Source organism: Clupea harengus, chromosome 24 (genome assembly GCF_900700415.2).
Source record: "Clupea harengus chromosome 24, Ch_v2.0.2, whole genome shotgun sequence".
Lineage (NCBI taxonomy): Eukaryota > Metazoa > Chordata > Actinopteri > Clupeiformes > Clupeidae > Clupea > Clupea harengus.
This window is the reverse complement of record NC_045175.1, coordinates 11492550-11519816: the sequence shown is the minus strand read 5'-3', so window position 1 is coordinate 11519816 and position 27267 is coordinate 11492550. Positions and strand designations below refer to the sequence as shown.

The 27267-nt window shown below is 42.3% G+C and overlaps 3 protein-coding genes across 4 annotated transcripts in view; 2 read left to right on the top strand and 1 right to left on the bottom strand.

Annotated features, from left to right (window-relative positions):
• Positions 1-10125, top strand: part of LOC105894420 (guanylate-binding protein 1-like) — a 272853-nt gene extending 262728 nt beyond the window's left edge. The window contains exon 12 of the mRNA XM_042703589.1: positions 9457-10125. Coding sequence (XP_042559523.1) covers positions 9457-9857 — 401 coding nt within the window. The 3' untranslated portion in view covers positions 9858-10125. The remainder of the gene's footprint in view (positions 1-9456) is intronic.
• Positions 10126-16221: 6096 nt separating this feature from the next.
• Positions 16222-16937, bottom strand: LOC122128742 (uncharacterized protein DDB_G0271670-like). The gene is made up of 2 exons (XM_042703474.1): positions 16861-16937; positions 16222-16813 (listed from the first exon to the last, which is right to left on the bottom strand). Exons 1-2 carry the CDS (start codon positions 16935-16937, stop codon positions 16222-16224), a joined length of 669 nt encoding a protein of 222 aa, XP_042559408.1.
• LOC105896910 (guanylate-binding protein 1-like) overlaps positions 16919-27267 on the top strand; it is a 78780-nt gene continuing 68431 nt past the window's right edge. The window contains exons 1-10 of one of the 2 annotated variants that reach the window (XM_012820545.3): positions 16919-17128; positions 18042-18119; positions 19044-19093; positions 19600-19709; positions 20684-20883; positions 21353-21595; positions 22915-23195; positions 23646-23858; positions 24603-24705; positions 26578-27263. In XM_012820545.3, coding sequence (XP_012675999.2) covers positions 16936-17128; positions 18042-18119; positions 19044-19093; positions 19600-19709; positions 20684-20883; positions 21353-21595; positions 22915-23195; positions 23646-23858; positions 24603-24705; positions 26578-26969 — 1863 coding nt within the window. In that variant the 5' untranslated portion in view covers positions 16919-16935 and the 3' untranslated portion in view covers positions 26970-27263. Of the gene's footprint in view, positions 17129-18041; positions 18120-19043; positions 19094-19599; positions 19710-20683; positions 20884-21352; positions 21596-22914; positions 23196-23645; positions 23859-24602; positions 24706-26577; positions 27264-27267 lie in introns of those variants that run through there. The other variant, XM_042703592.1, reaches the window with a different exon arrangement.

The window sequence follows — 27267 nt, the reverse complement described above, 5'->3', positions numbered from 1 at the left end:
TTATGTCCTGGTGAAAAAATACTGTTCAGTTGAGAGTCTCAACTTGAGACTGTCTTTTCCTACCATAAATAATGTAAACCTACAGTTAGGTAGCAGGCTAGTTTAACTTTAACCAGAAACTTTAGGACTCGTCTAGTTTAATCCACACATGAAGAGGCCTCCCAGGCTATTTCACTGTGTTCTATTTGGCACATTACCTCCTCTTAACGCTTCCAGCGGTACATCCACAAAGGAATACTGGTGATACCATAGACATATATAGGACATACTGTATGTCTATGGGTGATACTATTTCGGCACATTGTACTTTCCAGTGGTGTAGAAGGTATTTTTTTTTCAGGAGCGACAACCTATTGTTTAGGAGAAGACTCACATGCGCCCGATGCACGGACATAAAAAGGTTTTGGCGCTGACGTCACCACTGCCTAACTCCTGTGTGACGCTGTTAAAAAAACACAGAATTAAATGATAGAAGAGCAAAAAAATATATAATTGAATCGAGGTTTGTGTGTGGTGTTCATTTTATAGGTTGTCCTGCCATCTTACAAGCAGCCATGTCTGGAGGTCCACCCCACATGCCAGCACCTGTGTGCTTGATTGAGAATGCAGAGGAGGGACTGCGGACGGTGGAATCAGCCCTGAACATCCTCAGGGGGATCCAGCAGCCTGTGGTGGTGGTGGCTGTGGTGGGGTTGTACCGCACTGGCAAGTCTTACCTCATGAATCGGCTAGCTGGGCAACAGTCAGGTAAACCACACACACACACACAGACACAGACACAGACACAGACACAGACACAAACTAATACACACACAGAGGCTACGAGGCATATAGGCACACACACAGGTAAGTAGTAATTGAACAGGTAGCTTGAATTTCCTGCTGGGCATTGCTGCCTGACGCACCTCCTCCGGTACCAGTGGATCAGCTGCAGGGTCGTCAGCCAGGAACCACCATTCACAGACGTTTCGCTCCTTTAATCCTGGAACGTCTCCTGGTGGCGGAGCAGTGACGGGGACGTCTCCCTGTCACCCCCTCCAGCTGGTATCTGGGTTAGGTGTTCTTTCCCCAGCCCTTTCCCCTCCTCCTTAGCCACAGCCAAAAGCTGCCCTTCTCCGCCTCTTCCGCCAGTTTTTTTGTTGCTTTCTTAAGCTTTCCTCCTGTAACGCCTGCGTCCCATAGTAGGGGTGTGGTTGACTGCCCCACAAAGCCTCGGCATCCAACCTCCACCGGGTAGATGGTGGTCTTCCAGCCAGTCTCCCTGTACTCCGCAGCCAGGTCCGAGTACTTGGTCTTCTTTCGTTCGAAAGCGGCCTCGATTCCCTCCTCCCATGGTACTGTGTGCTCGATGAGGAGTGCAGTTTTTGCCTTGGTGGACCTCACCACTATGTCAGGTCGGAGAGACGTGGTGGTGATTTCGCTGGGGAACTGGAGCTGCCTGCCAAGATCTACTCGCATGTTCCACTCCTCGGAGGAAAAGAGCTTTGGTGTTGCTTGAGGGAAACTTCCACAAGTCTGACCAACTGATCTTCCGGTCGACAACCCCCTCCCAGGTTGTCCAGGTTTCTTGTCGGCTCTGGGACACAGCCTTGATCTTTTGGCGTTCTTCCTCCGCACATACACACATACACACTGACACACCCCCCTAAGTTCATACATGCATAATTACTTAGAAAAGCGCCCACACATATTAAAGCATACATGCATGCAAAAGTTAACTCACTCACTCATTTACACAAACACACAAACATCAACACATGTCAAAATCTCATATGGGATAGTCTCAGTATGCTTTGCCCAGCATATTGTTGTAATGCCAGTCAAGTCAAGTCAAGTGTTTTATTTGTCACATGCAAATAGCTTAGTGTCATCAGAGCAGTGAAATTCTTGTGACCTGGCAGTCAACATCTACGCAGTAGATGGGCATAAAAGATTAAAAAAAAATATATATATAACATATAACATAGTAACAACAATTTAAATTTAAATGAAAGGCTAGCAGCAGTTTAAAGGGTGTAGGAGTGAGATTTTTTTTTTTTAAGCTGTTATTTTAAAGTAAAACTGCTAATCCTAACCCTAACCCTGAAGTACAATTCCTACATAATGGCACTTTAATTGAATAGTTTTTTTTAAATAGTTTCCATAGTTTATGTAGGATAAGTATATAATTGTGTTATAGATTCCTACTGACTATTTCCCTCCCCCAAAATAATGAAAACCATGACAGAGATAGGTTTGCCATTTCGAGGGCATATATAGCATAAGGTTCTCTTCTGCATGTATTACAAGTCATCTTTGATCACAGGCGTGTTTACATAGCGACGCTGAGAGACAGGCACTTCTGAGAAATGCATTGTGGGTGGGCCCGCTTGGCCCACGGGCCCCAGTGCAACTGCACTGTCTATAGTTACAGCCAACAGCAAATAAACAAAATACACCTCTTTCAACCACAAATAAGAGATACATTACAGCGACTTCACGCAAAGGCTGTGGCTTAGGGGCCCCCTGAGCTCATGGGCCCCTGAGCCTGGGCCCGTTCGGTAATCCATCCCTGGATGCCATATGTAATACTTAGAAAGCTGATGGGTCTTAAATTCGGTGCAAGTACAGCTTCAGATTAGCATTACTCCATTCCCTCATTTCATTGCACACACTCTAACCTACATACACACACACACACACACACACACACACACACACACACACACACACATACACACAAACTCACATTTACATATAAACACACACAGACAAATTTTTTTTTAAGTTTAATTGCAAACGTGTCTTTTGAAAGTGTGTTTTAGCGTAGTACTCCAAACGCTACGTTTGATGTGTATATAGTGCCTCCTGAGGCCACACATTTCAGTAATAATTTCAAAATAAATAAAATCCATTGGTATCCACGGTTTGTGGGCCCAATGATCCATAAATAAAATTAAACACACCATCACAATAGGGCCTAGCGCCTTTGTTGCTATGACAACATTGCTAATGTTTTAAAATATAAGTTGTTTATTTCAGGCTTTGCTCTGGGCAGCACCATTGAGTCTAAGACCAAAGGCATCTGGATGTGGTGTGTGCCTCACCCCTCTAAGCCAGGTGAGCAAATATATTTATTAAGTAATTCATTTGTTTCTTTGTTTGTATGTTGTTCATTGGACTTCGTTGGACTTTTCTAAAAAGTAAATTGGGCTTCATCAATAATAAGAATGAGAAGAAAGATCCTTGTGTACCAAACTATAGTACTAAAGCATGTTATTTGTCAACGTGACATTACTATGGATCTCCATGGAAACTCTGTGACTGTTCTTGTGTGTCTGGAGGAGGAGTGTTGTAACCATGGTTCACAAAGCACTCCAGAATCTTTAGTGGTTAGCCACTGTGTAACTACAGTTACTACTGTTACTGTTTTTACTATGGTTACCATGTGTAACACAGGAAGTAGAAGGCTGTGTCAGTGACAATGAGATGAATTCTGTTTCAGGACATACACTGTTGCTGCTAGACACTGAAGGACTGGGTGATGTCGACAAGGTGAGGACACCAACGTTGCACTATTTGCATACATGTTATACTCATACCCTGTTTACTGCAGTGGTAGGAAGAAGTTAAACTGAAGCCTGACTGGTTTAAAATACAATTCTGAACCCAGAGAATGTTTGGTTTATAATCGAGTTCTTTATTTTGTAATCGATTCAATGTATATTTCAATCATATATATTTTGTCAAACAAAGAAAGACAAAGAATGTCTCATTGTCATGTATGGAAGCAGAGAGAAAAACATGTCAGAATGCTGTCCTCAGCAACAATATTCAAGCGTATTATGCGCAAATACTGTAAAAAGCAGACAACGATGCCTGGATTTTCTGCCTGTATAAATGAATGAATGTACAACCAGCTAAATGCCCCTCATTAAAATGACATAAAATCTCATCGTAGGGCGACTCGAAGAACGATGCCTGGGTCTTCTGTCTGGGTGTGCTGCTCAGTAGCACCCTGGTGTACAACAGCAGAGGCACCATCGACAACCAGGCTCTAGAGAAACTCCAGTATCCTGTCTCTCTCTCTCTCACACACACACAAGGAAAGTGAAAAACCCCTATAGTGACGTTCCTTTTGGAGAGCAGTTTACATTGATACAAATCCCATTGCAATCCCATTCATACAAAAAAATGTATTGTCTACTAAACAAGAAACTTTGTTTAGGCTAGATAATCATTTAAACAACATTATGTCACTATGATAATTGTTGTAGAAAATCCTTATACGTTTCTGATAAAAATGATGAGAGTGAGATGAGAGACATCCTTATCAGATTTTTAATATTGAAATCGGTATCATTCTTAAAAATCCTATATTGGTAAGGCTCTAATGACTATAGGGTAAACACACACACACACACACACACACACACACACACACACACACACACACACACACACACACACACAAATAGCCTTTTATATGAATGAGATTTGAAACTTTAGACGTAAAAAGCAGTACTGCAGTCACTTTTCCTTAGCCAATCACAGCTATGTGACTGAGCTGACCGATAACATCAGAATAAAGTCAGCGGCCGCCCGTGATGAGGATGGCGATGGGGAGGACAGTAAGTTCGTCCGCTTCTTCCCTGACTTCATCTGGGCCGTTCGGGACTTCACACTGGAGAGGAAGCTCAACGGTCGCGATGTGAGCGAGGACGAGTACCTGGACTTTGCCTTGCAGCTGAAGAAAGGTTAGTCTCAAACAATGGTTAAATATATATGTTTTTTTTTTTTTTACGAAAGGGACGTGGCTTATTCCATTGTTGTTATTATTATTATTATTATTATTAAAAATAATAATGATAATAATAAGTAGAGGTAGTAGTAGTGGTAGTATCATAAATTATAAATACTGTGCATAGGCCCACTAGCTTTTCCGTTTAGATAGTAGCATAATATTCTACCCTTGTTGTAAAGGCATACACTTTAGATATGAGTTTAAAGTTATACATTTAAGACCACACTTTTGAAATGTAAAGTTTAGACAAGGTTGAGAGTAATTAGTTTCAGACAGCATTTGGATTTGCATTCACAGGTCTGTCTATGAAATTGGTGACCTACAACCTCCCGAGAGAGTGCATCCGGAACTTCTTTCCGACCCGGAAGTGCTTCACCTTCCCGTTCCCAACGTCGGCGAAAAACATGACGAACTTGGACTCCATGGCTGAGGCCGACCTTTGCCCAGACTTCCGGAGTGTCGCTGACAGCTTCTGCAGTTACGTCTTTTCACAGAGCCGCGTGAAGTCGGTACAGGGTGGCCACAAGGTCACCGGCAGCCGTGAGTCACAGAGCTTCTTTTGTATCGCTGTTGTGTTCAAAGAAGAAGGAAGAACTGAATAGATGCAGAAGAGAAAATAGAAAAGGGAACGGATCGTATTGATTGATGGATGGGTGGATGGTGGCCTTGGCCTGTTATATGATGTTACTAACCCTATTCAAGTCCAAAACCTTACCATACCATACCCTACCATATCTAATAAGTGTAAATGTGTATGTATTTGTACTGGGAATGATTATATACGTCTTAAGTAAAAATACCTAAAAAACTGTACACTCATAGCGTGAAATGTTAATATCATACTAGTGCCTTTGGGAATTTAAAATAATGTAAAAGCAATGTTTTAGTTTTACAGCAAAACAGTCTGATTCCATACCTATGATTTGAGATCTAAATTGAGTGATCATAAACATATACCCCCTTGCCTTTCACTCATTGTCTCTAGGGTTCAGCCATCTTGTGAAGATCTACGTGGACACCATCAACAGTGGCGCCGTTCCCTGTCTGGAGAATGCTGTGGTTGCCATGGCAGAAATTGAAAACCAGTCGGCCGTGAATAAGGGCTTCCAGCTCTATGAGCAGGGCATGGGGGATTTGAGTAAGACCTTTCCCATGGATGTTGAAACTGTCTCGGCAGAACACCAACGCCTCGACGGCCTGGCAATGCGGGAATTCCAGAAAGGTTCCTTCAAGGATGAAGGGGGGAAATACACGACACAGCTGGCGGTGAGTTTGGAACAGTTTTCAGACCTACAGTGATGATGAATGGTTGACATTTAAGTTCTTACAAATACCTGTATTCGTATACAGTGGGGAAAATAAGTATTTGAACCCCTGCCGATTTCGCTAGTTTGACCACTTGCAAAGAAATGTGTGATCTATAATTATAATAGTAGGTGTATATTAACAGTGAGAAACAGAATATCAACAAAAAAATCCAGAAAACTGCATTTTATAACATTTATGACTTAATTTGCATTTGATGCAGAAAATAAGTATTTGAACCCCTAGCAAAATATGACTTAGTACTTGGTGGAATAACCCTTGTTGGCAAGCACAGACGTCAGACTTTTCTTGTAGTTGGTCACCAGGTTTACACACATCTCAGGAGGGATTTTGGTCCACTCCTCTTTGCAGATCCTCTCCAAATCCTTAAGGTTGCGTTTTCAATGGGAGGGAATGAGGGAATGAGGTTCAAGCCCAATATTCCACGTTACATGGCCCCATCCATAGTCCCCTCAATGCAGTGGAGTCGTCCTGTACCCTTGGCAGAGAAACAGCCCCAAAGCATAATGTCTCCACCTCCATGCTTGACGGTAGGGATGGTGTCATATTCAGCATTCTTCCCCCTCCAAACGTGGCAAGTCGAGTTGATGCCAAAGAGCTTGATTTTGGTCTCATCTGACCACATCCTGTCTCCCAATCCTCCTTAGAATTATTTAAGTGTTCATTGGCAAACTTCAGACGGCCCTGTACATGTGCTTCCTTGAGCAGGGGGACCTTACGAGTGCTGCAGTACTTCAAACCATTACGGCGTAGTGTGTTGCCAATGGTTTTCTTGGTGACTGTGGTCTCAGCTGCCTTGAGATCATTCACAAGCTCCCCTGTGTAGTTCTGGGGTTATTCTGCACCTTTTGGATGATCACCGATACCGCACGAGGGGATATCTTGCATGGAGCCCCAGACCTAGAGCGATTGACAGTTGTTTGGTGTTGCTTCTATTTACGAATAATCGCACCAATAGTTGTCTGCTTCTCACCAAGCTGCTTGCCGATGGTTTTGTAACCCATTCCAGCGTTGTGCAGGTCTACAATCTCATCTCTGACGTCCTTGGTCAACTCTTTGGTCTTGCCCATGGTGGTGAGGTTGAAGGTGTGAAGTATAATTCTTCGGACAGGTTTCTTTTATACACGTCACCAGTTGAGATCAGGTGTACCTTGTTAGGTCTAATGAGGACTAATCTGTGTGCTTCTTGGGCACATAACTGGTCATTGGGAGCCAGAATTCTTGCTGTTTGCTTGGGGGTTCAAATACTTATTTTCTGCATCAAATACAAATAAAGTCATAAATGTTATAAAATGCAGTTTTCTGGATTTGTTTGTTGATATTCTATTTCTCACTGTTAAAATACACCTACCATTACAATTATAGATCACACATTTCTTTGCAAGTGGCCAAACTTGCGAAATCTGCAGGGGTTCAAATACTTATTTCCCCCACTGTATTCATTGTATGATACATTTTATCCAAATAATTCTATGATACCGAGTTGCCGAGTTGTGATGTTGGAAGGGCTGTAGTTGTTCAACACTTTTAGTACCTGAACATGGTTTGGAGACTGACTTTCTTGTAAATTCCTAGCGTTACATACCTACTCCTTCTTGTCCAATTGGAACACTGCTCCAGGAACTCATACTGTCGTATTTGTAGTTCATTTTGCTTTGGCTAAAATGTGTGCTGTGGCTTCCCCTCCGACAGGAGAAGGTGTCTAAGCTCTATGATCAGCTGATCACTCTGAACATGGAGGCCTCGGAGAAGCTGTGTCGGAAGCTACTCTTGGATCTGCATGCACCGATGGCCGCCAACATTCAGCAGGGCAGCTATGCCAAGGCAGGCGGGTATGAAATCTACTGCTGTGACCGAGACGCCATGGTGGCCAAGTACCGGCAACAGGACAAGAAGGGCATGAAGGTGAGCACCAGGGCAGTGTGGGTCTGTATGTGTGTGTGTGTGTGTGTGTCTGTCTGTGTGTGCGTGTGTGTCTGTGTCTGTGTGTGTGTCTGTGTGTGTCTGTGTGTGTGTGTGTGTGTGTCTGTGTGTGCGTGTGTGTCTGTGTGTGTGTCTGTGTGTGTGTGTGTGTGTGTCTGTGTCTGTGTGTGTGTGTGTGTGTGTGTGTGTGTGCGTGTGTATGTGCGTGTGTCTGTGTTTGTGAGTGTATGTATGTGTCAGTGTGTTTATGTGAGTGTGTGTGTGTTTATGTATGTGTGTTTGTGTGAGTGTTAGGGTTTTGATGTGTTATTGTGTATGTGTAAGTGAGTGTGTGTATGTGTAAGTGAGTGTGTTTGTAAGTGAGTGTTTGTGTGTGTATGTGTAAGTGAGTGTGTTTGTAAGTGAGTGTTTTGTGTGTGTGTGTGTGTGTGTGTGTGTGTGTGTGTGTGTGTTTATGAGAGAGCGTGTGTGTTTGAGTGTGTGTGTGTAAGTGTATGTATGTATGTGTGTATGTGTGTGTGTGTTTGAGTGTGTGTGTGTGTGTATGCATGTGTGTGTGTGTGAGTGTTAATCTGTGTATGTGTGTTTGTGTGTGCGTGTATGTGTGTGTTAGTGTTTGTGTGTGACTGTTATGTTTGTATGTTTGTGTGTGTGTGTCCACGCTACGTCCCAATCTCTGTGTTTTCTTTCTCTTGTCTTCAGGGGGAAGAGGTGTTGGAGAAGTTTCTCCAGGAGAAGAACGCTGAGGCCAACTCCATCCTGATGGCTGACGAGAGACTCACAGACGTCCAGAAGGAGATGGCTGGTAAGACGGCTGCCACCAACAAACGCGGTGTCAGCCAATCAGAATCAACCAACTAACTACCTCATCTTTCTTTATATCTACACATAGTCACCCGTAGCCTTGCCTCAAATGTATATGTCCACTCTGCCGATGACCCAGTGCTAAACAGGGTTGTACTAACCTATTCGGTTCTGCTGGGGTTCTAAAGATATTGTCCCTCTTTAAACCATATATAGAAGTTTGAAAGTTATACATTCTTTAGGGTGTTACTAGTTATGGAGTGGATCTTGAAAGAGAGGCAGGTAGCCTTGTTAGTATCCATTGTCATGAATTAGTTTCACACATGAGTGTATCTGCATACACACACACACACACACACACACAGACACACACACACACACACACAGACACAAACACACACACACACACAAACACACACATACATACATACATACAGTACATACATACATACATACATACATACATACATACATACATACATACATACACACACACACACACACACACACACATACATACATACATACATACATAAATGCATACTTAAATACTCCTCCATATGATGATCACAATAGGACAGTTTCTCCCCCTTCTTACCCTGTCCCTTAATTCCCCCCAGAGGCCCGTGAGCAGGCGAAGGTGCAGGAGCAGAAGGTCAAGGCCGAGGAGCAGCGGTCTCAGGACCTGCAGCGCGCCCTGGAGGACGAGTGTCGCAGCCAGGAGGAGCGTGTGAGACGCCTGGAGGAGAAGATGGAGGAGGAGAAGAAGCTCCAGCACGAGGAGTTGGATCGAGCCCTGGAGAGCAAACTGAAGGAGCAGAAGGAGATGATGGAGAAGGGCTTCAAGGGCCAGGCTGAGATCTTGGGCCAGGACATCAAGGAACTCCAGAGGGAGAAGCAGCAGTTTCAAGAGGCTAAGCCAGGGTTCTTCAAGGAATACATCGTGCCTATAGTCAAGGTCGGCGGTAACGTCCTCTCCACCTTCCTGCAGTACAAAGCTATGGGTAAAATGTTTAAATAGTGGGTGGCCTAGTGCCAATGCTGCCCAGTCCTGCTATGATAGGGTGAGGGCAGGGCAGGCTTATCTGCAGAGGATCAGTAAAGAGAGGAGAGTAGTTTATTTGCCAAGTACACGATTAGTTGTCTTTGTATCTGCTTTCTCTGCTGGGAATCAAAAGTGTTGCGGTTTAGAGGAGTAGTTCATTATACTATATGTTGTTTGTTGTTCCCTTTTTTCTTTGCAGTGCTGGCTGTAAAAAAAAGAAATAAAGCAGTTGATTTGATTTTAATTGTTTTGATTTTATTGATATTACATTTTGTTATTTACATGTTCAGTTCCATCTCTTTGTTTGTGATGTCATGGGAGTCAAAGAAATTAGACGAATGGATTTGTATCTGAATTGACACTTTTATCACAAGTGACTCTCAACTGAGGTAAAACAGTGGAGCTGCAGTAAATGGATATACATATAAATTCAAATACTTATTTGCCGCGATCAAATGCAAATCATTTCATCACTGTTTTAAAATACAGTTTTCTGGATGTTTTTGTTGATATTCTGTCTCTCACTGTTAAAATAGACCTGCCATTACAATTATAGATCACGCATTTCTTTGCAAGTGGGCAAACTTGCAAAATCGGCAGGGGGTTAAATACTTATTTTCCCCACTGTACATATAAATTCTTCTTCATTTTTCTTTCTGAAATGAAACTATCAGTCTACATTTGTTTTTGTAATATTGACACTTCAAAAATGAATCAATTTTCACAATAACTATCGGAATAAAAAGGTTAAATAGAGGTAATGTGTCCTCTGTTTCACACTGAGGTAATGTGTCCTCAATTATCGACTGAAAGTTGAATGCTTTCCCCTCCGGACGCGAGGAAAAAAAAATCATTTGAGCTAAAAAAGGACTGATGGATGGTTGTTAGCAAGAAAAACACATAACACTTTACCTTCACACCAGTGCTGCACTTCTGATGCAGAGAAACGTCATCTATGTTCAACTGAGTCTTGTGTTCTTTCAGCATGTTCTCCTCCTCTGCCACTCTCTGGACAGTTTTAAATTATGATTATGAGTGACATTGTTGCAAACAGCAGTTCAAAGAACATTCAACACAGTATTTTAAGGCTAAAACCCCAAGGTATTTGTCTTTTGGACAACATTTTGTCCACATTGTCCACCTTTCTTTTGTTCCATGCCATGGCTGTTCTTGCTGTTAAGTTTAAGCACAACATAATTCATTTTAACAACTACACAAGTAATCGTAAATAAATGTGTATAACTACACTGTTTAACAACAATTTTGGTATACCTGGAGCTGTCTATTGTGTTTAATCCAAATCAAAATAAAATACAAAATACTGGTCCCAGAAAATTTAACAAAATACAATACATGTATTTTGTATTTAAAATATAGGAAATACTTTGTCTGGATTTTCCGTTTTCTCACAGTTTGGTATAGCAGAGCATTCAGGTTTGGGCTATATAATGTACACAAAGCTCTGGGGAACCCCACAAATAGGAAAACAGTCACAGAATATCAGTGTAACTAAGCAAAGCTATTAAAAGACAACAACTTGATTGATTATGTATATATATATATATATATTTGCAGGCAGCAGCTGTGTGACTCATGTTTTCACAAAACAGGGATCTCAATGCAATCTCTATGGCTTCCGGGAGGGCTCGCCCCACCATGCTTTTGTCATACATAATTGTGTATAAGGACGTCATACGGCTTTGATCAAGTTACAGGCCGTGTCTATTACCGCACACTTGCACACTTCAAACACTGACTTTCAGTGCTTAGGGCGTTCACACTGACAGAACCAGCAGAATTCAGGGCACTGAAAGTACCTGGGCGGCGCACTGCAAACTGTCAAAAAATGCAGTGTGAAATAATGGACACTACTCACTCTAAACGGGCGCCATCTTGGCTACGTAGCGGAAGAGGAGGAGCCCTTTTGGAAGCTTTTCAGTTTGGAAAGTTGGCTGACTGACGCTTCGCAAATCACTTCAACCATTATTGCTGGTTACAATAACTGTGTTATCTGATAGTACAGTGTCTATTTCTCTGTAACTTTTAAAAAATCTAAGCGAGAAAACGCTAAAATATGTACATTTACATACAAAACACGGCTGTCAGCAGAGTTTTGGTCCGCCATCTTTGTTTTTCGCCAAATTTCCAGTTGGCCGGAGCACAGATTTACGGGTTAAAGGCTCCCACATTTGTGTCTCTCAGTGTTCCATTTGAGACAACACTAATCAGCGACAGAACAAACTACATATGTAAGTGCACTGTATTGCAGTGCACTGTATTGCAGAGTACTTTGTAAAGTGTGCCGTAATAGCCACAGCCACATTCTGTCAAGATGGCTAACGTTCGGTGCAACAACTCGATTCTCTCTTTGAAAGAACCTCCTTTAAGTCGACGTACTAATGAAGATAAATTGACAAGGATCAAGACAGCTATCTCAGTTTTCGAACACAGCCCTGTTTCGTGAAAAAAAAAGGATTTAACGTGAGAGTCAATGAGAGAGATCTGGGCGATTTCCATTTCACCCCAAAAAGGGGCGGGGTCATTTGAAGCACCACTTTTGCCTGACTGTTGCCTGATTCGACAATGACATTCAGAGGCAGATCAGATGGTCTAGTGGTAGAATCTGACAGAAAAAAAATCTCCTTCTGCCTTAACAATGGAGAAAGTATTTTGAGTATTTTAAATACAAAATTACTCTACTCTAAAGTATTTTGATACAAATTACGTTAGATTTTTTATCGGCCCTATCAAATACAAATTACAAAATACTCAAAGCAGTTGAAATATGTATTTCAAATACAAGTAATTGAAATACTGCCCACCTCTGATTGTACATGTATTTGATTTGTTTTGTTCACTGATTATAAATGCTGATGTATATTTTCATGATTATTTGGTAGTTGGTTTCGCCACACCATCCGTTTGGTGGTTATTGTTAGTATTGCTTCTCAGAGACATAGGATCTTGCATGTATCACTAACCATTCCCCTCTTCTAACTCGGCACCATAATCACTCTGTTCCAGCACACTATATTCTCAAGGACAAAAACAATCACCCCAGTTCTTCTTAATATTTCATGTGACATGCTTTGCACAATAACATTTGAATTTGCGTGCTTTATAATACATTTCCCCCCTTTTTATCACTTGTTGATACATTGCAACAGACAGTTTTCATCCAGTACAGTAATCCCCCTGGGTTTAAACCCACACACACACACACACACACACACACACACACACACACACACACACACACACACACACACACACACATACATAAATACATACTGTACATACATACATACACACATATACACATACACAGACATACATACATGCATACATACATGCATACATACATACACACACACACACACACACACACACACACACACACACACACACATATACATAAATGCATACTGTACATACATACACACACATACACATACTTACTACTACTACTACTGTTATTTTAATATTATATGAAGGCAAAACTGTTCAAATAGGTTGCATCAAAAGTTGAAATTTGGAGAATCCCAGAGGACATCTAGAGGAGGTTGTCAGAAATTGCCACAACTGCATCTGCAATCAGGCCTATTCTTTCACTTGCCATTTAAACTGGGGTATGTGTATTGCAGCTCGGACTTTTGTCAGAGGTACTTGTTTAATTAGGTTAATTAAGTGTAGCCTAACGTTGTCCTTACTTTCAGTTACTAATACGGTAGCCTAAACTTCTTGTCCCTGTGTGTAACTTGTGTTTATGCTTGCTTCAGGTAGCATACAAGGTTTGGTGATTTTCCAGCAGATGTATGTACGTGCGAACGTGTGTATGTCGCAAGTGAAAGCGAGAGGGTCGGGATTTCCGCGAAGTCAGGTGTCTTCATGTATTATTGTGAGGTCTAGAGTCCCGTCCCCACCCCATGAGATAACCGTATCTTATATCTTATCTTATATAACGTGGGTGGAGGTTTCGCACTGACTGAGTGCTCTGCTGTGTTCTCCGTGTCGTTTGTTGCTGTCTCAAAGACGTAAGTTAACGCAACCAAAGTGTGAAGTTAACCTACAGGCTTTAGGTCTATATGGCCAGGGGGTAGCTAAGTTATATCGTGGAAAAGGAGAGAAGGGTTCCTAATATATTAACGTCGTTCGTGAATGTGTATCATCACTTTGTATGTCAGAGGCATAGTTTGAGGCATGTAAATGTGGTCGTTGACAGTAGCGATGCGTTTTATAACCAGCACTGTTTAATTTTCATTCGTTTTCTTTAAAGGTTTGCACTGATCTCAACGACGACTTCACAGCAGCAGAGTGTGAATCTTCTGTCAGCAAACTCTTTACCGAAGGTAGGTTGTAATTTTTTAAACACAAAGGCTTACGTTTTTTTCAAACTATTAATGTTTGCCAGTGTGTTTACTTGCTTGGTCTCGTGTAAAGTGAATAGCAACCTACACAACTATACTGGTTTATTTGGTATGTTGATGACTGGTCAGAAAAGTTAAGATCAGAAAGTTGACCAGTTGTAACCACAATCAGTCACGTGACCTTTATTGGCCTCGTTCAGAGCCAGGGCGAGAGAGACAGAGCGCAACGGGAAACTAGCCTACTAACTTATCGACATAATGTAATTATGTCCTACATTGGGTTTTGTCGGAGCATGAAACACTTCCCAAATAATTTCCCAGGGTAACAAGTTGTGGAAATACTGAACACTTTATTTCAGAGTAATAAATAACTACTGAGATGGTCCCTGGAGCATCTCTTCCGAGTCGAGTGAGTTCTGCAAACGTATCTTCCGTGTGAGGAAGCTGCGATCTCTGGCTCCTCCTGCCAACATGTAACGTTTTTCTCCAATGAAAAGACACTGTTCAGTGTTAAGTCACCATACGTTAATTTACAGTTAGGTAGCTGGTGACCAGCACTAATACAGCAATAATACACTAACCAGACACTTTTAGGACTAGTTCTGTTTAATCCACCAATACTGGTGATGCCCATCGCACATCGGCCGAATGACGGATCTGCAGCAGATACTCCCTGGTACTGGTCCAGCCCCGTTTCGGTGTGGTCCTCTGTGTTCCAAATGCTGCAGGTATCTGCTTACATGTCGAAATGGCCATCAGTTATCTTGCCCATACGTCAAACTAACAAACGTTAGCCTATTGTAACTGTGTGGACACAATATGTTAGCTAACAACATGTGCTAATCAGAGTTCTCAATTACTCTTCAAGGTTGTTGCTGTCTATGAATGCGTTAACAATTATCCAACTAACAGTGAATTCACACTTGTATGCCTGGCTCAGAGACCTTTCACACGAACGCGTTGGAATGCGTTGATCCGTCAGGGTTGACGGATCCCCATTCACTTTGAATGGGGTGACGTCAACCTTTTGACGAACTGAACGGAGCCACAATTCAGTTCGGCAAAGGATGACGACACCCCATTCAAAGTGAATGGGGATCCGTCGCCCTTAACAGATCAACGCATTCCAACGCAAAGGTGTGAATGCTCTGTCAGAAGACATGCGTTGCTTGACGGATGACGGAGGGCGTATCTGGCGCATGGGGTTGTGTTGATAACGGAGACATTTATAGTGAGATTGACAGGTCAACAAGCAATCACGCCACTAGCGAGCTGTTTACCTTGTGGTAGTTACCTTGCTAACGTGCTAACATTAGATAGCTGGTTTAGACACTTCGCAAATCCCCTCAGACGTATTCTTCAGCTACAATAACGGGTTTTTACAATGTACAGTGTCTAACTTCTTAAAAATCGAAACAAAAAATAAGTCAAGCAAAATACTTACTTGAGTTTGGTCCGCCATCATTTTTTGTCGGTCTCACTCTCTTGAGATATTAGCATAAATGCGATGTGATTGTATAGTGCCTGTGCTGGCTTATTTGCACATGCGATTTGATTGACGTATGGTTGACGTATGCAGTGCCTCTCGAAAAGATGAACTTTTCTCAACTTTCACAGCTACAGCTACTACTCTTGCTGCTGGGTTACACAACACTTCTAAGCACTGTTAAAATAAACACTGCCGAAATTCTGTTGAGTGATTGAAAACGGATATGGGCTGAATCTGTAAGCCGGCAGAAATACTGCAATGCTTGCAGTTGGAATGTTTCAGTCAGAAACTGTGTGTGAGCTACAGACTGATCTAAACAGAAACTGTGTGTGAGCTATAGACGGATCTAAAGGCAGAAACTGTGTGTGAGCTATAGACAGATCTAAAGGCTTTTGTGCGGATCCGGCCCAAAGCTAACTGCGATCTGGGGTGACAGAGCTTTTCTTTGATACCAACACTGCAGTCATGTCTCCTCTTCACCTCTTCACCTTCTTAAACTACTACTGCCACTACTACTACTGCTACTACTATTACTACTGATACTACTGCTACTACTACTGTTACTACTACTACTACTACTATTACTACTGCTACTACTACTACTACTACTATTACTACTGCTACTACTGCAGCTACTACTACTGCTACTACTACTACTGCTACTCCTACTGTTACTACTACTACTACTACTATTACTACTGCTACTACTACTACTACTACTATTACTACTGCTACTACTGCAGCTACTACTACTGCTACTACTACTACTGCTACTCCTACTGTTACTACTACTACTACTACTATTACTACTGCTACTACTACTACTATTACTACTGCTACTACTACTGCTACTACTATTACTACTGCTACTACTATTACTACTGCTACTACTGCTACTACTACTACTACTACTGCTACTACTACTGCTACTACTATTACTACTACTACTATTACTACTACTGCTACTACTACTATTACTACTGCTACTATTACTACTACTACTACTACTACTACTACTACTACTATTGCTACTACTACTATAAATACTACTACTACTACTATAAATACTACTACTACTGTTGTGGAATGACAGGAATGACAAGGAATGAGATATTGGAAGAACAAAAAAGCTATAATTGAACCAAGATTTGTGTGTGGTATTACTTTTGTAAGTTGTCCTGCTATCTTACAAGCAGCCATGTCTGGAGGTCCACCCTGGATGCCAGCACCTGTGTGCTTGATTGAGAATGCAGAGGAGGGACTGCGGACAGTGGAATCAGCCCTGGACATCCTCAGGGGGATCCAGCAGCCTGTGGTGGTGGTGGCTGTAGTGGGGTTGTACCGCACTGGCAAGTCTTACCTCATGAATCGGCTAGCTGGGCAACAGTCAGGTAAACCACACACGTTCACATAAACACACAAAATGAATACACACACAGAGGCTACAAGGCATATAGACATAGGCACATAGGCTACAAGCTTACACACACACACACACACACACACACATCAACACACGTCAAAACCTCATATGGGATAGTCTCAGTATGCTTAGCCCAGCATATTTGTGCAATGCCACTATTGACCTGAAACAGACTGAGACTGAGTTATCACTGTGTAACGAGCTACAGGAATATTTCAGATTCCAAACACAGACCGGGATCAGTTGTTTTGGGATAAAGTGGCAGTAGAGAGTTTTGGTCCTGGTGGGAACAATACCTGGAATAATCCAAACAGGCTTAAATTCGGTGCAAGTACAGCTTCAGATTAGCATTACTCCATTCCCTGATTTTATTGCACACACTCTAACTTACACACACATACACAAACACACACACACACACATAAACACACACAAACACAAACATACACACACACACACACACACACACACACACACACACACACACAAATACACAGATAAACACACACGCACACAAACATAAACACACACACTCACACAGAAGAAAAAAAAGGTCAATTGCAAACGTGTCTTTTGAAAGTCTGTGTTAGCGGAGTACTCCAAACTCAACATGTGATGTGTATATAGTGCCCCCTGAGGCCACTCATTGCAGTGCAGCCACTGAACTGAAACTCATCTTGTTTGGTCTGATTTGTACATACTGCCATGGACCACAGAACCAGTAGGACCAGTAGGGCCGACTTTTGAACATCAGACTTAAAATCCATCGGTATCCACAGTTTGTGGGCCCAATAAAAAAAAAAACTATCATAGTAGAGCTTAGCGCCTTTGTTGCCATGACAACATTGATAAGGGTTTCAAATATAATTTGTTTTTTTCAGGCTTTGCTCTGGGCAGCACCATTGAGTCTAAGACCAAAGGCATCTGGATGTGGTGTGTGCCTCACCCCTCTAAACCAGGTGAGCAAATATATTTATTCATTCAATAATTTGTTTGTTTGTTTGTATGTTGTTCATTGGTAATATTGTCTTTTTTCGCACTTTATCAACAATAATAATGAGAAGAAAGATCCTTGTGTACCCAACCATAACACTAAAGGATGTTATTTGTCAGTGTGACTTTGTTATGGTTCTCCATGGAAACTCTGTGATTGTTCTTGCGTGTCTGGAGGAGGAGTGTCGTTACCATGGGTTACCATGTGCTCTAGAACAGTGGTTCCCAAACTTTTTACAGTCCCGTACCCCTTCAGACATTTAATCTCCAGCTACGTACCCCCCCCCCTCCCTCCCCCGTTTAAAAAAAAAGTTTTCCTTTTCAACTTTTAGTTTAATTTCGTTTTATTCCGTTTATTCCGCTCATTTTGTTCACCCTCAGCTAGATTGATGGCTTAAAATGAGTGAATAATATGTGCCACAAGTGACCCAAACCTTTTAAGGTTGTTGTTTGTCAGCCATCAACAGAACAGAAGACTAAAAAAACATTATTTGCAGGCGATTGGGAAGATGAGCGAATTAATTTGACAGGAGGTCTGTGTGTCAACCGTTGAATGGGGGGGCGTGGCCGGAGCGGAGTTCAGCACAGACGTGACATTATCTCAATGGTTTTGTTTTCTAATTAATGCTTGTTCATCGTTGCGATCGTTGTTGTGTTTATAAGAAAGAAATACAGCCTTGCAGGACAAAATACAGGGGAATTTGGGCAATTTTGATGCACAAAATGATGTTTCCGTCTGAAAGTTGTAATTCTGTTTCAAAGGGTATTCTGCGAATTCCGTCCGTTTTCCGTTATCGTGGAAATGTTCTCCTTGCGTACCCCCTGAACCACTTCGCGTACCCCTGAGGTGGAAGGCAGTGTCAGTGACAATAGAATGACCTCTGTTTCAGGACATACGCTGTTGCTGCTAGACACTGAAGGACTGGGTGATGTCGACAAGGTGAGGACACCAACGTTGCACTATTTACATACATGTTATACTCATACGCTGTTTACTGCAGTGGTAGGAAGAAGTTAAACTGAATCCTGACTTGTTTAAAATATAATTCTTAACCCAGAGAATGCTTTGTTGATCAACCAGCTGAATATTGTGCAATCAATTCGATGTATATTCCAATCATATATATTTTGGCTCAGCAAAACTCCAGATTGTGCATTCAGAAATAACAGGGGAAAGAGAAACAAAAACAAGCAAACAAAAAAAAAACCTTGTAACCTATTGTCATGTATGGAGGCAGAGAGAAATACATTTCAGAATGCCGTCCTCAGCAACATTATTCAGGGTATATTGTGCACAAATACTGTAAAAAGCAACATTATTCAGGGTATTATGCACAAATACTGTAAAGAGCAGACAACGATACCTGGATTTTCTGCCTGTATAAATGAATGAATGTACAACCAGCTGAATGCCCCTCATTAAAATGACATGAAATCTCATCGTAGGGCGACTCGAAGAACGATGCCTGGATCTTCTGTCTGGCCGTGCTGCTCAGTAGCACCCTGGTGTACAACAGCAGAGGCACCATCGATAACGAGGCTCTAGAGAAACTCCAGTATCCTGTATCTCTCTCACACACACACACACACACACACACACACACACACACACACACACACACACACACACACACACACACACACACACACACACACTTTCCCTGTCCCTCATAGCCTCAGCTCATGAACAGTGAACTATTAGAGCCTGACTGATGGATCAAGATCATCAGCCAATAGAAGCTAATTGCAACAACTATTGATACTGGAATTTTTAACTTCCAATTATTTAAATTTTTTAAAGTATTTGAAAGCCGAACATTAATCCTTCAATTTAATTACTCAGATTGGATTTACTCCCTCGTCATCTCCCACACATTCTCTGCCAATATCGCTGATAGTTGCTAACTTAGTACGCCACACAACTAGCTAATGTCAAAGTTTGTCAGTGAATGAGCGTGGATGAGCGAAGGAAGGAAAGTGAAAACCTATGCCTCTAATGGTGTTGTTCCTGTTGGAGAGCAGATTACATGTAAAATCCCACTGATACAAGAAGACGTATTGCTTACTAAACGAAAACCTTTGTTTAGGCAAGATAATTATTTAAACAACACTATGTCCCTATGATAATTGTTGGTCAAAATCTTTATTTGTTTCTGATGAAAACAAGAGTGAGATGAGAGGTATCATTATCAGATTTTAAAATCCTCAAATATCAGGGTAAACACACACACACACACACACACACTCACTCTCACACACACACACACACACACACACACACACACACACACACACTCACACACACACACACACACACACACACACACACACACACACACACACAGACACACACACACACACACACACACACACACACACAGACACACACACACACACAACACACACACACACACACACACACACACACACACACACACACACCCTGTTTTATAGCCTTTTATATGAATGAGAATTTAAACTTTAAACGTAAAAAACAGTAGTGCAGTCACTTTCCCTTAGCCAATCACAGCTATGTGACTGAGCTGACCGAGCTCATCCGGATAAAGTCAGCGAGCGCCCATGATGAGGATGACGAAGAGGAGAGTAAGTTTGTCCGCTTCTTCCCTGACTTCGTCTGGGCCGTTCGGGACTTCACTCTGGAGAGGAAGATCGACGGTCGGAATGTGAGTGAGGACGGGTACCTGAACTTTGCCCTGCAGCTGAGGAAAGGTTAGTCTCAATAAATAGTAAAACAAATATATGGTTTTGTTTTTCTTGACAAAATGGAAAAAGCTTGTTCTCTCATCATTATTATTATTATAAGTAGTAGTGATATTGTTTTTGTTCTTTGATATTAAATTATTTTGGATTTAGATGTGGAAATAGCTTTGTTCTCTCATTATTATTATTATTATTATTATTATTATTATTATTATTAAGGAGTAGTAGAGGCAGTAGTAGTGGTAGTTGTAGTGGTATCATGAATTAGTATAAATACTGTGCATAGGCCTAATTACTAACAGAAATTACAAGACTTGCTAGCTTTTAAGTTTAGGTAGTAGCATAATTTTCTACCCTTGTTGTACAGGCATAAAGTTTAAAGTTATACATTTATACATTTAAGAACACACTATTGAAATGTTAAGTTTAGAGGGTCATTAGCTTCAGTTTCAGACAGCATTTGGATTTGCATTCACAGGTGAGTCTACTAAAGTGGCGACCTACAACCTTCCGAGACAGTGCATCCGGAATTTCTTCCCGGCCCGGAAGTGCTTCACATTCCCGTTCCCAACGTCCGCAAAGAACATGACGAACCTAGATTCCATGGCTGAGGCCGACCTTTGCCCAGACTTCCTGAGTGTCGCTAAACGCTTCTGCAGTTACGTCTTTGCAGAGAGCCGCGTGAAGACGGTACAGGGTGGCCACAAGATCACCGGCAGCCGTGAGTCACAGAGCTTCTTTCGTATCGCTGTTGTGTTCAAAGAAGAAGGAAGAACTGAATAGATGCAGAAGAGAAAATAGAAAAGGGAACGAATCAAAAGGATGAATGGATGGATGGATTGGTGGATGAATGGATGGATGGATGGATGGATGGATGGATGGATGGATTGGTGGTGGCCGTGGCCTGATCTAGCCGTGGTATCTTTGCAGAGACAGCCCAGAAATATTGGTCACACTTAATGCACACAATACAATATACAGTATACAGTACATAATACAACATAGTTCTAATGTTAACATAGAATATGTTACTAACTCTATTCAGGTCCAAATCCCTATCATAAGTACATCTAATAAACTGCATGTATCTGTACTGGGACTGATTATATACGTCTTCAGAGCAAATACCTAAAAACCTTTACACTTAAAGCGTCAAAGTCAAAGTAGCTTTATTGTCAATTACTTTGCATGTTAAGACATACAAAGGAATCGAAAAAAACGTTTCCCACTCTCCCACGGTGAAACATATAAGTGCACACGCACAACAACAGATAAGACAAGACATATAGATATACATATACATATAGTTATACACATACAGATACCTGTACAGCAGCATAAGTTTACTTTAAAGTGACAGGTAGTGCAAAAAAAGGCAGCAAAAAGACATCCTGTGAGATGTATGTTACATTGGCAGTGCAAGTATAACAGTAAGTGGTAAAGTGATAAAAGTGCAAGGGACAGTTTTGTTGCAGAGTCCTGAGTTATTGTAGGGGGGGGGGGAGGATTTCAGCCTCCTATCAGACTGACGGATATGGCTGGGGGGAGTGAGGGGAGAGAATTTAGCTTCCTGACAGCTTGGTGTATAAAGCTATTTCTGAGTCTGGTGGTGCGGCAACGGAGGCTCCTATACCTTCTTCCAGAGGGTAGGAGGCTGAACAGACTGTGTGCGGGGTGGCTGGTGTCACTCGCAATCGAGGTAGCTTTCCGGGTGAGGCGGGTGGTGTATATGTCTTGCAGGGAAGGGAGTGGGAGTGGGGCACCAATGATCTTACCAGCTGTGTTCACTATGCGTTGCAGTGCGTGAAATAATAATAATAATAATAATAATAATAAAACTTTATTTATATAGCACCTTTCATGCAAAAGAATGCAGCTCAAAGTGCTTTACCAATGCTAATGCATTGAAATGCTAATACCATACTAGTGCCTTTGGGAATTTTTGTTTTACTTATACTCTGATTCCATACCTACGATTTGACATCAAGATCTAAGTGAGTACAAACATACACCCCCTTGCCTTTCACTCATTGTTTCTAGGGTTCAGCCATCTTGTGAAGATCTACGTGGACACCATCAACAGTGGCGCCGTTCCCTGTCTGGAGAATGCTGTGGTTGCCATGGCAGAGATCGAAAACCAGTCGGCCATGAATGAGGGCTTCCGGCTCTATGAGCAGGGCATGAGGGATTTGAGTAAGACCTTTCCCATGGATGTTGGAACTGTCTCGGCAGAACACCAACGCCTCTACGCCATGGCAACGCAGGAATTCCTCAAACATTCCTTCAAGGATGATGGGGGGAAATACATGAGGCAGCTGATGGTGAGTCTGGATAAGTTGAAAAACTACATGAAGGATTTCAGACCTGACAAGTTCTTACATCTGTATTAATATACATTTTGTCTCGACTCATAATGGTTTACAGATATGTTGTTAGCATCTTGCTTTTCTGGGTGATCTACTAGTGGTGTTTAATTGGACTCGGAAAAATCTAATTTCTAAGCAAAAACAAAATTGACCTTCTCATGTCGGATCTCCGTCTGGGAATTCTGTGATATCTGGGCTGCCGAGTTGTTTTGAAGGGGTGTAGTGTTCAAAACATGTAGTACCTGAAGTTTGGAGTTTGGAGACTCTGACTTCCTTGTTTTTTGTTGTAAATTCCGAGCGTAACATACCTACTCCAATTAGAACTCTGCTCCAGGAACTCATACTGTCGTATTTGTAGTTTATGTTGCTTTGGCTAAAACGTGTGCTGTGGCTTCCCTCTGACAGGAAAAGGTGTCACAGTTCTATGATCAGCTGATCACTCTGAACATGGAGGCCTCGGAGAAGCTGTGTCGGAAGCTTCTCTTGGATCTGTACGCTCTGATAGCTGGCAACATTCAGCAGGGCAGTTATGCCAAGGCAGGCGGGTATGAGATCTACTGCTGTGACCGAGACGCCATGGTGGCCAAGTACCGGCAACATGACAAGAAGGGCATGAAGGTGAGCGCCAGGGCAGTGTGTGTGTGTCTGTGTGTGTGTCTCTGTGTGTTTGTGTGTGTCTCTGTATGTGTGTGTGTGTGTGTGTGTGTGTGTGTGTGTGTGTGTGTGTGTGTGTGTGTGTGTGTGTGTGTGTGTCTCTCTGTATGTGTGTGTGTGTGTGTCTCTCTGTGTGCATGGTATGTTTGGATCTCTTATATATGTGGTTTTGTGTTAGTGTGTGTGTTTCAGTGTGTGTGTATAGGTCTGTGCTTGTGGATATACTGTATGTTTGTCAGTCTCTATTTGTGTGTGCGTGTGTGTGCGTGTGTGTGTGTCTGTGTGTGTGTGTGTGTGTGTGTGTTTGTGTGTGTCTCTGTATGTGTGTGTGTGTGTGTGTGTGTGTGTGTGTGTGTGTGTGTGTGTGTGTGTGTGTGTCTCTCTGTGTGCATGGTATGTTTGGATCTCTTATATATGTGATTTTGTGTTAGTGTGTGTGTTTCAGTGTGTGTGTATAGGTCTGTGCTTGTGGATATACTGTATGTTTGTCTGTCTCTATTTGTGTGTGTGTGTGCGTGTGTGTGTGTGTCTGTGTGTGTGTGTGTGTGTGTGTGTTTGTTTTTGTGTATATGTAATTTTGAGTGTGCACATACTGTATGTATGTGTTGGTGTGTTTGTGTGAGTGAGTGAGTGTGTGTGTGTGTGTGTGTGTCTGCACCCTACCTCCTTCTCTTTAACTGTTTTCCCTCTTTTCTCTCTCTTCCTCAGGGGGAAGAGGTGTTGGAGGAGTTTCTCCAGGAGAAGAACGCTGAGGCCAACTCCATCCTGATGGCTGACGAGAGACTCACAGAGGTTGAGAAGCAGATGGCCGGTGAGATGACTGCCACCAACACATGTGGTATCAGCCAACCAGAGCAAAGCAGTCATTTTCAGCCAATCAGAATTACCCTACAAACTAATTCCTCTTGCTTTATATCTTCACATACCGTCACCAGTAGCCTCATATGATCACCCTGCCGATGACCCAGTGCGAAACAGCGTTATACGGTTCTGTTAGGTTCTGCCGATGACCCGGTGCTAAACAGCGTTATACTCACCTGTTCGGTTCTGCCGATGACCCAGTGCTAAACAGCGTTATACTCACCTGTTCGCTTCTGGCGATGACCCGGTGCTAAACAGCGTTATACTCACCTGTTCACTCTGCTGATGACCCGGTGCTAAACAGCGTTATACTGTACTCACCTGTTCATTCTGCCGATGACCCAGTGCTAAACAGCGTTATACGGTTCTGTTCACTCTGCCGATGACCCGGTGCTTAACAGCGTTATACGGTTCTGTTCACTCTGCCGATGGCCCGGTGCTAAACAGCGTTATACGGTTCTGTTAGGTTCTGCTGGGGTTCTGCACCAAATAGCCTACAGGTTCCCAGAATACTTACAAAGTAAAACAGCCATGTCAAGGATTACATTTCAATCTAATTAAAGTGGACCACCATAGTTACCAAAGACAAACGTATGCTGTTGCAGAAAATTCTTATGGCCATATCTTGGGGAAAAGATTGAAGTTATTTTTATTTCATTTTTATTTCCATAGACAACGGCACCAGATTGTCTGCTGAACCATTTACCATTTAGGCACAGATATGAGCTCCGTATGTACCTCCACAGTTGCAAATGTGTTTCCATTAGACTAGAATTTAGATTATTAAATTGAATGCGTGTCACATGTTACGCAAGATACATCCTACAAAATGGACGTGTTTAGGAGCTTTATGGGCTTTATCAGTCTTGACAAAAAGAGCTTGTCATGGAACTTTCTTTTTTTTACCGGGCTCAGAATCACATACAATGTATGAAAATTCAGTTTGAAGGGATGGGGCTCGGACATTTGAAAACATGTTTGACAAACTGCAATTATGTGTCAACGAATTTAAATGCTTTGAAAAGCGCTCTTAGCAAGCACTGTCCAGAACCTGCAGCAATATTGCCATCTATTGCCAAGTCTAATCTGACACATGCATTTGGAAGGGATTGATCTGCAATGCTATTGGTTGGCTTTAACAAAACATTTGTTTAAATAACTTCGGCCTAGCTCTGCCCAATCAGTTTCTGCCTGCCATCTTCGCTCTCAAGATAGGGGTGTACATGTCTGTTTTTTTCTTTATCTGAATTTAGACTTCAGCTAGTGTAGTTTAATGAGCTATATGTAGCTGTTAGCGGCTAGTGTAAAGGTAAATAAACAGGTTCTCCAGCGATATAAAATACAATGCCAATTAGCATTGCAACAACAGAGAAATAATCAACCAAACACAAATTTCCAAACTTTTTTTCCCAAGTTTATATATATATATACTGCATATCTATGTGTCTAATACATTCATAACATTTAGTCATTTAGCAGACGCTTTTATCCAAAGCGACTTACATATGTGCGACTTACAATGTATACACATTTTACATTTACACTGATGGCACACTGCACATCAGGAGCAATTAGGGGTTCAGTGTCTTGCTCAAGGACACTTCGACAGGGAATCGAACTAGCAACCTTCTGATTACTAAACCACTTCTCTACCACTGTACCACTGTAAATACATACATTCATAAATGCTTACTAATACACATACAAACATAGATACACACATAAATGCACACACACATACTCATCCGTATCACCTCTGATCACAGTTGACCAATAGGACAGTTTCTCCCCCTTCTTACCCTGCCCCCTTAATTCCCCCCAGAGGCCCGTGAGCAGGCGAGGGTGCAGGAGCAGAAGGCCAAGGCCGAGGAGCAGCGGTCTCAGGACCTGCAGTGCGCCCTGGAGGACGAGCGTCGCAGCAAGGAGGAGTGTGTGGCGCGCCTGGTGACGAAGATGGAGGAGGAGAAGCAGCTCCAGCACGAGGAGTTGGAGCGAGCCCTGGAGAGCAAACTGAAGGAGCAGAGGGAGATGATGGAGAAGGGCTTCAAGAACAAGGCTGAGATCATGAGCCAGGAGATCGAGCAACTCAAGAAAGAGAGGCAGCAGAATCAAGAGACCGAGCCAGGGTTCTTCGAGAGAGTCATCGAGCCTTTACTCAAGATCGGCGCTGACATCCTCTCCTCCTACCTACAAAGGCAACCGTCACGAATGTAACATGCTGAACAAACTGCATCACATGTTAAGTAGTGGGTGGCCTAGTGCCAATGCTGCCCAGTCCTGCTATGATAGGCTGAGGGCAGGGCAGGCTTATCTGCAGAGGATCAGTAGAGAGAGGAGAGTAGTTGATTTGCCATGTACACGATTAGTTGTCTTTGTATCTGCTTTCTCTGCTGGGAATCAAAAGTGTTGCGGTTTAGAGGAGTAGTTCATATTACTATATCTTGTTTGTTATTTCATTTTTTCTGCGCAGTGCCGTTTGTAAAAAAGGAAATAAAGCAGTTGATTTGATTTC